Source organism: Gymnoscopelus braueri, assembly GCF_963280865.1.
Source record: "Gymnoscopelus braueri genome assembly, chromosome: 18".
In the NCBI taxonomy this organism is placed as follows: Eukaryota; Metazoa; Chordata; class Actinopteri; order Myctophiformes; family Myctophidae; genus Gymnoscopelus; species Gymnoscopelus braueri.
The window spans coordinates 17,855,103-17,867,659 of NC_137618.1; the positions used below are offsets into that span (position 1 = coordinate 17,855,103).

Below are 12,557 nucleotides of genomic sequence, written 5' to 3' on the forward strand. Positions count from 1 at the left end.
AGTAATGCTGTCTAAATATTAACTCATAATCTATTTGGGGAAACAGAATACAAGTGCAAGTACTGCTGTAGTAGACTGTAGTTGCATGTTATTAACCCCTTGTATAGTTGTAATAACACCACACTTAAGGTTGTTCTGCACAGCATTGGTGGTCTGAGGCTCACAAACTACCACTGAGATATTCCAGTGTTAACAATGTAACATTTTGTGTTTTACCATACTGAATATATATTTATTTATTTTTCCCCCTGACTTGCTTTTGTTTCAGGCGCAACTCCAAAGAATGTAAAGAAAAGACCATGGAGTGAAGCAGAACAAGTTGCGGTGAAGCGCTGCCTGGGTGACTTTATTTCAATTATGAAAGTCCCTGGCAAAAAGGAATGCAACACCTGCATTTCTGCTGAACCAGCTTTGCACGGTAGGTCTTGGACAGATGTCAAAAGCTACGTCCACAATATGCTGCAGTCAATGAGGAAGAAACGTCAACGCAATTCTGAGGAGGAAGCCGTATTCTTAGAACCCAAGAGACCAAAAGAAGGAAACCCTGCTGTAAAGAGAGACTCTCCGGACAAGAGTGTTGTTGGTGGCACAACATCTCATCCTGTGCAACCAATTGACTGTATAGAAAGCTTGACAGTGAATCATTTGGCTACGACAGTGAATCCCTTGGCTATGACAGCAAATCCTTTGGCTATGACCGTGAATCCCTTGGCTAATACAGCAAATCCCTTGGCCTCAACATTCTCTCAACAGATAACCTCAATGATGTCAGGGTATTCACCCATGGGTGCTGCCAGTGCAAACATGGCCCATACAAGTAGATCAATGATTCCTACTTTCACGCCATTGAATGCTGCCAATGCATCAATGGTGCATACGTATCCACAAAATTCTAGACACGCACCAATGCCCTCTGTGTATATGCTACAGAGCAACAGAAGTGCACCAATGCATTCTGGGTATTCACTACAGAATTCTAGAACTCCACCAATGTCTTCTGCATATTTACCACATAACAGTAGAAGCCCAACAATGCCTCCTCCATATATACAACAGGACACTAGAAACGTACCACTGGTCCCTACTTTCACACCACTAAATGCCCCAAGCCCACCGATTGTTCCTAATTACAGTCGTCTGAATGACCGAAGTAGATCTATGGTGTCATCCTTTACACCATTAAACCATCCTAGTACTTCTATGGTCTCTTCATTTACACCCTTGAACCATTCAAGTACACTTCCATACCCTTCAAGCTCACCCAGATCCCTTCCAGGTGCACAGGTGATACCACAAACACACCCACCACCACCACCACCACCCATGGTTCCCGACAGGCCACCAGTAGCGCAAACAAATACCCCCATGCTCCCTCCTGCAAAGAAACAAGATGATTCTGTAAAGACACAGCAAGATTCTTCTGCAACAACCCAAAAGAGAACCAAAAGGTTATGGAGTGAGCCAGAGCAGGCTGCTGTGAGGCGTCAGCTTGGAGACCTGTGTAAACTGGTTAAGGTCCCAGGCAAAAAGGAATGTGATGCGTGTTTAGCTGCAGAACCTGCTTTGAGGAGCAGGTCGTGGAGGGAGGTCAAGTACTATGTACACAACACGATCCAGTCAATTAAAAAGAGAGGCGTCACACCCAAGCGAGCTGCAGGACGTGATCAGCAAGACAGTCAAAGTTCTAGCATGGAATGGGATGCTCCTGTTTATTTGTCCCTGTAAATATTTTTCACAAACATGGTAGGAAAGATTTAATGCCCTGCAAAAAAAAAGGCAGGGAAGCTTCGGTGCTAAGCTTGGAATGCACAAGCTTGACAATTGTAGATTCAAGAACTGAACACATTGACGATGAACGCTAGTTTAACCTGGACCTAGTCTTATATGTGGCTCCTTGGCTTGAAATTATGCCATGCTCTCTGAATTCAAATTATCGTTTTAAATTGTGAGGATTGTAAAGTTGCTAGGAATCAGAAGATTTATCCATTGGACCAAGTGTACTGTTGCATGCATAATACACATAATATAATGGGTGATGAGAAATAAACCCCTCTCGATTCTCTTGATTCTTGAAGAACATTTGTAGCTTTGCTCAGAAAAAGCAAGTTAAATATTTTAGTTTAATATGATCAGGTTGCAATCATGTAATATCTTGAATTTAGTTGATGCTTGGTGGAGATAGATCTGATCCGTCTTTGTAAACATGTAATAAACATGATGCTTGTTAAACCAAGGTGGCAAATTAGCACTAGCCAGTAGCCACCAACCAAATGTCTGAAGAAGCTGAACAAAAATAAGTTTTACATTTATGTACCTATACACATGATGTAACGATATGCCAATAAACACAGGGATTGGCTTCCAAATCGTCTCCCTAGACATTTTGGAAAATATTCAACCAGGCCCATTTTTTATTCAAAATGCATTTTGGTAAAGCAGTCAAGGCTGTTGAATTTTGGAGTGACCTAGCCACTTCAGCCATTGAATTGGGGGAAAGAAAGTCCTATCATTTACTTATCGATGTATCCATATTAGCTTTGAATACTTCCTACTTTCTTCTCCACCAAACTGATGCCGAAAAATATTGTTCAAAACTTGATGTAATTCTGCCTGTCATGTTTGTGTAGCATTCTTTTGTATTTTTCACTTAATTTGATCGGAGAATGATTTTATGCAAACAAGTTTAGCTGCCCCTTACAAAATAATATTGCTACATAGACTGGCCCAATATTTCTGGCCTAGGTGTAATATACTGTATACATACAGTATATACCTACTTTAGCCAGAAGCCCAGATTGTAGATAGCCCTTAATAACCTACGGCAGGTATGGCCTGTTTCCTACTGTTGTTTAAGCACTATGCTCCATGTGTATATACCTCTCAGTGAAATGCTGAAACTTAATTTTCAGAATTTGTTTATTGTGTCATTTCCTCATTTTAACATTACTCATGTTGTTTTCCTTTTATTACATGTGGTTAAGAGTTGTAGAAAAGTTTGGTTATATATATATTTTTTATCACTGTTCAAATGTTGTGATCCAAGCCTTTTATTGTATTTTAGTTTTCTTTGGACTACCTTTTTAAAACAACCAGAATACCAGCACTCATGGATCAATATTCTTATATTCATTGAAGGCAACATTTATTATTGTCTTCAATAAATGGAAGCCTATTTTTGAGCCATGAGTGCTAGCACTCTGTTTGTTTTGATACTTGTCACAACGGTGCACCCGATACAGTTTCAAGATTGGGAGCTGTACGGGCTTCTACTTTTTCCAGAATACTTTTTTAATGCTTTGATTTAAACCTCTCTCTGTTATCTGAAACTTAATGACACCTGCAATAGGAATTGTGCCATTAATATGGGTCCTGCCCAGCCACCCAGATCCAAGTGATTTTATCTTGGTGACCATTAGATGCTTAAAAAACATTGATTTCATCCGACAAACAGGGTAAGAAATTAACACAATCCATGAGGACAATGCTGGTAGATTTTTCTTAGTACAATAGCATATATGGTTGCCTGTTCAATCAGCCACCTTGATGGGAAAAAATATTTTTTTGATTTCACCGTTTAAATAATGGAAATACCGGTTATGATTTCTTGGATCCGCTATTCTGTAAAACATGTGGATCGCACTATTACTTTCTTTGGTGACAAGATGAAGCCAAGTGAGGACTATATAAATTATATATGGTATATATATTTGTTTTTGATTAATTGGCTTCAAATAATGGCAACGACTGTATGGTCTGAATTTCATTATTGCTATGATCTCCTTGGCGCCAATTTAGACTACCATGATTATGGTAATCTTTTTTTTATTTTTTAACTAATATACTGGCCTAATAGGGGCTCTTTATTACTAATCCGTGTCACAGTCAGCACAATCCTGATCTACTGCATTTATTTTGGTAGCCTAGTTATATTGGTATTACAAGTGAACATCTCTGTCTCCTTAGGCCTCCTGTGTTATGTACAGTTTGCAATCACGAAACAGTTGTGCTAGAAAAAATTGTTTGAGGTCTATACAGTATTTTATCTCAATATACAATATGGTCATTCAGATGTTAGCATTGATGTTGGGTGTCGACTGAGGAAAAATAATGGGGTGATTTGATGCCAATGGACCCCACCTGGAGTTTCTGTACAGTAGAATAATGTGTATTATTTCATGACCCTTGTATGAGCACACAGTACACTGTATGTGTACTGAATGTGTCACTTTTCATGTAATCATGTTGCCTTCAGTTCTGTTACTCATCAGTTACTGTATGGAACCTATAACTTCTGCTTGGACAATAAATCGTTCCTTGGATTACGTTTTGACCTTTTTGAATCTCAAATCACTATGGCTGATCTACAATGAGCTTTTTGATAGGCTCTTTTTGCTATTTGTTGCACAACAAAGTACTGTATAAGGTTATATAAGTGGTTACATAGCAAAAGACAAATGTATCTCTATCACACAAACTCGAGACACACACACAAGACACATTGAGAACATCACAGTTCTGTTTTTCTTGTTTTGATGAAACGCATCACAGCCACAACCAAATTTGATTGAGTTGACTGATGTGTGGTGGTGATTGTGTGTCCGTTTCCGTGCGTGTTGTGTTTGTGTATATGTGCATGCAGGACTCCAGTGGTATGTCGTTGTGCATGCTGGCTGCAGCTGGAGGTCAGGATGACATCCTCCGGCTGCTGATAAAGAAGGGAGTAAGAGTCAATGGAAGACAAAAGAACGGCACCACTGCCCTGATGCATGCAGCCGAAAAGGTAACCTGCACAGTAAAATATCCCAGTGTGAATTTTACCAAAGATGTTAGGATGAAACTCAGACACTTCAATTGATTTCCTTTATCTGTGTCACATGAGTGCCCAGCCTGTATGAATCGTGAGTCTCTTAATTCCAATGGAGAAGTGACCATAAGCACAGATTATGAGCGATCCTTTTCTGAAGTAAATATTGGACCCATTTTTCACAAGCCACACATGAACGAGACTAGAGGCTCATTCACGTTTCTCTAATGGGGAGCCTTAAATAAACATTAAACATGATTCTGAACCTTATGACAATAAAATTGTATTTTTCAGACAAATCAGGAGAAATTTTGCTTTGATTGAGATCTGTCTGTGTCAGCAACACTTTTGTGAGATATAGCAACACTGATACATAGGACGTTCACAAGATCTGACATTCACGTGGGGTGACCACGCCGACCCCAATCTATAAGCTTGCGACACGCGATTTGAGCTTGTATATTGCTTATTTATGCCAATATACCTATTTTTGCCAAATGTTTCGCCTATTATGGCATGCCCAGAATAGGGACTCCTGGGTTCATGTGGTTAAATTGACACTAAAGCTCACTCCGTCATTTCTTTCTGAAAGAGAGGCGAGTCATTTTGACGTCATTCAGAACTTCTGATAGCTTTTGTTCGGATGCTCCTGCTCCCCAGATATCTTGACTGTCCGAACTAGTTCGCAAAGTCCGTCCGAAATATTGTTTTCTTTTTTTTTTTTGCCAAATACAATTCTGACAAACATTTTCATGTTTTTTCTTCCTGATCAGAATTTCCTGACAACGGTTGCTATTCTGCTGGAGGCGGGCTCTCATGTCAACGCTCAGACGCTGGGAGGTGAAACTGCTTTGATGAAGGTGAAATTGTTATTAGAAAATAAAATGACATAATTGTTTAGAAAACAATGCTAGAAAGAGTGCTGCTGTAATGAAAAAAAGTGCAGAAGGACTTTGAAATTTGAAGTACAGTATAAGAATCAGAAACTCTTTATTGTGGTATGAGGTTCCTACAAGGTTCTTAAAAGGATTGATGTTATGTACATACAGACCATATTGGAATGCAGTGGAATACTTGCTCTTTGGACCACATTAACCCTGGTGTCCCTATTTTGGGCATGTGCGTTGCAGGCGAAAGGTTCTCAAAAATATCCTACGCTTACATGCTTAATTTATACACTGTCATACAGACAACGCTGTTGTATGACAAAGTATGAATCAGGCTTAACAACATGAACCCTGGCATGTCATAATAGGCGAACATTCTGCAAAAAAAAAGCAGATCAACAGGCTCACAATGCTTCTCGGAGGCTTGCAAGATCGGCTGTTGTCAAGAGATTCAGTGGAGAGGGAAAAAAGGAGGGGACCCAAGTACAGACCCAGCCCAGGGGAACCCCGGTCAGCAAAGTATATACTGTCGTGGATAAGTGAGGTAGACAAATAAAAGTCCATCAAGGGCCGCCAGGGGATATTAAGTCTACTCTTAAGTCTACGATTTGGCGGCTAGAATGAAAACCTGCTTTCATCTCGCACGACCGCTGACGAGAGCATTCTAAAAATCCAACTTTTGTCATAATTGTTCTCGTCCTCCACTCCAGGGCTGTAAGCGAGGGAACGCTGACGTAGTGCGCCTCCTTCTGGAGTACGGTGCCGACTGCAACATCCTGTCCAAGCACAAGCACAACGCCATGTACTTCGCCAAGGTCAGCAACAACCTGACAGTTAGCGACCTCATCACGCATCACAGCAACATGTGAGTACTGAGCCCCAATCATATTGACAAGAAGACATTGTAGCGTCAGGTACAGAAGGCGTCTTAGCGCTGAGTACAGTTGAGTTGTGTCATGACTTGTGATGCACGTGGACACAAGTTAGTTAAAATTTGTGGGAAAAGCACCATGTCTAACTCTTCCATTGTAGGCAGGTGTGAGTGTTAATGTCATCCATGTAGCATTGCCTGCTTTTTTCTCCACAACGTTCTAAGGCTTAAATTATAATATATTTACATTATACAGTACAGTATTTACAATGTATTTACGACACAGCATAGTATGCTCTGTCGTACGACGGTGTTGCATGCTGAAAATAGCCGACCTACAAGTACGCAATAGCGTCGTACAACAAATTATAAATCATGCTTAAAACTGTTAAATGTCTCGTTGTGAATCTTTGGTCTCTCTGTCTCTCTGTCTGTCTCTCAGGTTATCTACTGTGGCAGAGGAGACTATCCGGGCATATTTTGAGTCGCGCCTGACGCTGCTGGAGGCTGTGTTTCCTCTGTACTGTCACAGGCTCTGTGAGGGAGCAGATTTCTCAATGGAGTTTTCCTTCAAGCAGCAACCGTCAACGGAGGGTACGAGAAACACACACAAGTACTCCTATAGCGGTCAGAGTTTGAAACAATGGTGGTCGTCAAAACAATGCTTTTCCCACTGACATTTTTTTTTGATGATTGTGTTATTGTTGTGTTCATAGACACTTTCTCTCTCTCTTTCTCTCTCTCTCTCTCTGCTGCTTTTCTCTCTCCGTACTCTCTTCTACCCCTTCTCTCGCCTCCTCTCTTCAGGTTCCGGTGTCCTCCTGTTCATCTTTCATGCTAACTTCCTGTCCGAGGTGACTGCCAGGCTGTGTGGGCCCTGCAGCGTTCATGCCGTGGTTCTCAACGACAAGTTCCAACTGCCCATATTCCTGGTCAGTTCACACTGGTTATAATGGAAGGGCTTCCATTCTCTTCAAATATATGTTGTATCTTGAAATGTTTTTTTTACTATTATTATTGTTGTTATTATTATTATGCCAAGTTATTCACCAGTCAGCGTTTCAAACTACAGATGATCCTCTCCTCAATAATCAAAGCTTTCATTATAAGTGTTGTTTCCCTTATCTCACGCTGTATTGTTTTCTCTACTGGGCTTTGTGTCTCACAGGATAGTCACTTCATCTACTCGTTCAGTCCAACTCCAGGTAACAACAAACTGTTCATCCGCCTTGCAGACGCACCCACAGCCAAGGTAAGACTGATGCCCAGTTTATGCTCAGTAGTAAGACATTTAGATATGCTATTAAAAAGATATATATTTTGAAACTTTTCACCTATAATGACATGCCCAATGGATTGATTATTAATTGATTAATTTATTAACGACTATTTTTTATAATAAATTAAATCAGTTTTTACTGCTGTTTTTATTTGATCTGCATCCTAACTCTGATTGTCCTGTTGATGTAATAAGGAGCCAGAATCTACAGAAATGAAAGATCCACAGTTTTTTTTCTGCTTTGTCCTATTGTCATCTTTATATCAGCGATTCAGTGTGAGAAATGGATCAGGTGTAATGTGACATTAACAAGACACCTAATCTTTAGTTAATCACACTACACATTTATGTGAATAGACATTTATTATACGTCTGTCATTCCTTTCTGTTTGTTGAGACAATTTGTACGGGCACAGTATAACCTATCATATTATTACACAGTTGGTAATTCACTACAGAGTTGTTAATTCACTTCCAATATACATTGTATTGTATGTATACAATGAAGCTACCGTTCAAATTGTATTTCAACAGCTAGTTTGAAGTTTGATGGTTCCGGCCATCACATTAATGTTTGTTGTCACATGCTGCAGTAATGAATTTCTCATGCCAGACACCAGCCCATAGGTTAAAGGGACTACACCATGAATTTTAACTTTTTCTTCTTTTTTGTGTGTTTTTGGTCTCCCCTACTACCTCTCTTCTATCCCCAAAAATACCCCAGTTTGAACACTCAGGCTTTCACAGCAAATCTGGGGTTTTCTGTAAATTGGTCTCAAAACAGGCCAAACTGATTTGCACCCTGACGTGACGTCACGTCAGGGTACAATCCCTCCCGTTTTTCAGTTCCAACCAAAAAAAAAAAAAAACATTTTTATTTTTATTATTTTCTTTTTCTTTTCTTTTTTTAATTTTTCCACACAGAACCAGGAGATAAAATGCATACAAACTGGCTCAATAGCCCCCCATGCCAAACAGGACAATGTGGTATTGCAGGTGAAAGTGCTTTATAAGCCAGAGAGTAGTTAGTTGGAATGAGTAAATCTGAGGCTTGATTTAGGCTCAAACCTTTTGAAAAACGTTTGAGGGACATAAACAATATGATATTAAATACTAGAAAATGCACAAGTCTCCGCCAGCAGACCCGTGCTATTTTAATCAAATGAAATCACTTACCCTATCTGATTAATTTCATTCTTTCTCTCTGTTTCTTAGCTCTGTTTAATTTCATTCTTTCTCTCTGTTTCTTAGCTTTGGCCTTCTGCGCCTTTGCGTCTTCATCAGGTTTCAGATGCTCATTTGCTGGTTCTTTAGTTTGCATAATGGGAGTTAGTTGTGTGATCTCAGCCTCTCCTATCTAAGTTATTTATATATTTATATTACATATTGTGATGTCACGTAAAACTGACCAATGTTAGGTGTTCTCAGAGGAACACACACACGCACGGACGGGTGATTTGTACTGGAAGGTACTGTTCCAATCAAGACTGATTGATCCTGTCTTACCTCACTTCAAAATACATAAATGGCTTTTTGAAGTGACACACCTATTTATAGGGTTTTATTTCGTCATACGTCCCTCTAGCCAATCAAAGGCATTGGTGTCAACATATTGTCACGTGGAGCTTGACCAATGTTAGCTTGGCTAGGGGCCATGCTAACACACGGCGGGACGAAGCGAAAACATACTCTCCACCTCCGGCGGAGACAATTATTATTTATTTTTAAATTCATGGTGTAGATCCTTTAATACAGTAGCTGGTCCCCAGCTGGCTTCTATTCCTGCCCAACTGGACATATGCATTTGTGGAACAACCTGCATACCTATATGCTTTCTTATAAACAGGGGGGGGACATATATGGTGCAGCAGTAATTCTAATAGTTTTTTCCTCTTTCCTTAGGTCAAGCTTCTTATCTGTGCATACAGGGTCCAATTACAGTGATGACATTACAGATGGAGTCAAAGGTCACACAAAGCCTGGCTGATACATTGATACTGCAGGACACACACACACACACACACACACACACACACACACACACACAATGAGTATCGGTTGAAACTGCTTAACCTCCCTGTTAGCATCAGAGGGTTAGAAGATCTGGCCATCAGACCATCCTGGTGGAATTCAAGGAGCTCTTTGCTGTAACTGTAAGACTCATTTCTGACCACATGGACAACCAACCCCACACCACACCACACCACATCACACAACGTGCTCACTCAATGATGACACATTGCTCATCGCCCCTGCACCAGGCAATGAATACAGCACAAATCCCCAAGGATGTCACAAGGTCTACTGCAACATTTATGTTCCTGTTGATATTCCATGCCTCTGAATACAGCATCCACGCGCAAACAAGGAAGTCGCGTTGCAAAGTCTGACTGAAAAGTCTGTCTTTTTCCCGCTATGGCGAACCTCACTCCCCTCCCCAACACTCCTCCAGTCTGTGCCTTCCTCTGAGAGTCTCTAGCTTCTACGTGTGTGTGTGTGTGTGTGTGTGTGTGTGTGTGTGTGTGTGTGTGTGTGTGTGTGTGTGTGTGTGTGTGTGTGTGTGTGTGTGTGTGTGTGTGTGTGTGTGTGTGTGTGTGTGTGGACTCTTTTGTACATTTAGCAAATGCGTTACAGATGATTAATCAGAAATGTACGTTCCTTTTTATTTGCCTTTACCTCTCCCCACAAAGTTGCTGATTCATAATTCAGCTCTGTGTATATATTCAAGTATAGGGTCTGTTGATGTTTGTTAAAAATATTTCCTTTTTTTTTTTTTTTTTGGCAGGCGTGTACAGTGCAGAGATATATTGTTTATTTACTACAGGACATTCATGCTTATGACATAATCAATCAAGATATTTCCATTTACTAAGCCCCTTGGTGCAGGAGTGCCTGGTATAAAAACATAATTGAACACGCCCCTCCCCTCTTCACAATTGAATTGTTTCATCCTTCTCGTACATGTATATATAAACACAATACATGTATCTGTTAAATGCTGCCCTGCAGATGCAAACAGCAGTAACTATTCTCACATTTGAACAAGTTTATAGACAGTGCTGCCAACTACTAGTATGCTGTGTACTTATGTACTAGCATTACTTTTGGTGGGACAGGAGGTACTTTCTCATCCTCATTATTCACATAATGGTATTTCAGTATGTTTAACCAAAAGAGATTTTGTCGGTGTGTCATTGCTCATGAGCACACTGGCAGCCACCAACATGTCACCGCAGTACAGGCAAAATGTTTATTGGAGACGGTCTAATTCAATGTGAATGAAGGAATTTCTGTCACCCAGGAGGCATTTCTAAACAAATAAGGCCTCCAATATGCCTTAAGATCTACATTTGTCAGTTGATGTTGTGCACTTTCCTTTACCAATTATTGTACAAGGAGGATGAAGAAATGGAAGAGGAATGTTGCTGGTCATGTTTTATCTGGAAATGTTAGAATGTCTTTAATCGGCATTAAATGTAACTGTAGACTCCATCTCAACATACGAAATGACTCCATGTTTTGCCTTACTTTACACCTGTAATCTAACTGAATGTTGCTACCCACCTTGATTATATTTAATGATGACGTGTAACAATAGGTTTTTGCAAAGAGCAAAACTACTGAAAATACATAAGATGTGGTGAGAGCAGAAATTCTAAGTCCTGATTTAGTATCTTGTCGAAAGATAGCACAACTGTGACCACATGTAAATCACAAATAGTCCTATAGATTTTCTACATTCGGTGGTCACCATGGAATTGGAGTAACGGCAGATGCCCTTTCACCATCTCATGTAGGGGATCACCTGCAAGCCAACGCTTACTCTGACCTGTCTTGAGGCCAGGCAAACCATGATTTTTATTCCCCAGCAATTAAGATTGGTTCCAAAAAGAGACTTAGCATTTGAAAAGGGTGACACCCACACTTAATGATGGTATGCAAGAAAGTAAAGCCCATAAACCTTTCCTTTATAATGGACCAAAATGGAAACAAGCGTGAACTTTTTTGTGTTTAATCCATTTTGGAGCTTTTAACCCAATAAGACGAGGACTATTTTAAAAACGCCATATAAATCCTAACCTAAGTTTTCTGAAAATCTTCAATTTCCTGTGATTTTTTTTTTAAAACGGGTCCAGGTCTAAATGGGTTAATTACTGATACTGTGCTTTTAATGGTTGGCAATAAAGGATGCTATTCTATTTACCATTAAAATGATGCATCATCTTCAGGCCAGGTTTTTTTTTTTTTTCCCCATAAGAAAACAATGCTTGACAACAAAAAATCCTAACTACTTTACCCTATATACTTTGTTGTACATCAAATGACAAAGATAGCCGCTCTACAAGCTCACGAGTAGCGTCGGGACATGTCGTGAGCTTTCAGATCAGCCATTTTTGCTGAATGCCCTCCTATCATGACAAGCCCAGCATTGGGATGCTAGAGTTTATGTAGTTAATATGACAGCTAGTATGCGTGTCTCTTAATTCTTACCTTGCTGGAATTCATTTCATTTTCACATAGTTTTATAATAAATCATTTGTCAATCCTATGCTGATGAACAATTTATAAGCACGCTGATATGCCAGGTTGATATTTGTAGAGGCATTAATGGGTGAGACTGGATGAATATGTAGGGTAATCTCTTGAATACCATGCAGACTGAAACTCCTTTACCATGAGGGTGTCTTGTCTTAAATAAAATGTTCTGTACATATA

General features: G+C 39.9%; 1 protein-coding gene across 3 annotated transcripts in view; it reads left to right on the forward strand.

Annotated features, from left to right (window-relative positions):
- The window catches only part of mphosph8 (M-phase phosphoprotein 8), a 30,409-nt gene extending 18,340 nt beyond the window's left edge, over positions 1-12,069 (forward strand). The window contains exons 8-14 of one of the 3 annotated variants that reach the window (XM_080412934.1): positions 4,640-4,780; positions 5,578-5,664; positions 6,402-6,556; positions 7,005-7,156; positions 7,370-7,494; positions 7,731-7,814; positions 9,744-12,069. In XM_080412934.1, coding sequence (XP_080269060.1) covers positions 4,640-4,780; positions 5,578-5,664; positions 6,402-6,556; positions 7,005-7,156; positions 7,370-7,494; positions 7,731-7,814; positions 9,744-9,785 — 786 coding nt within the window. In that variant the 3' untranslated portion in view covers positions 9,786-12,069. The other 2 variants (XM_080412933.1, XM_080412932.1) reach the window with 2 other exon arrangements.
- The last annotated feature ends 488 nt before the right edge of the window (positions 12,070-12,557 follow it).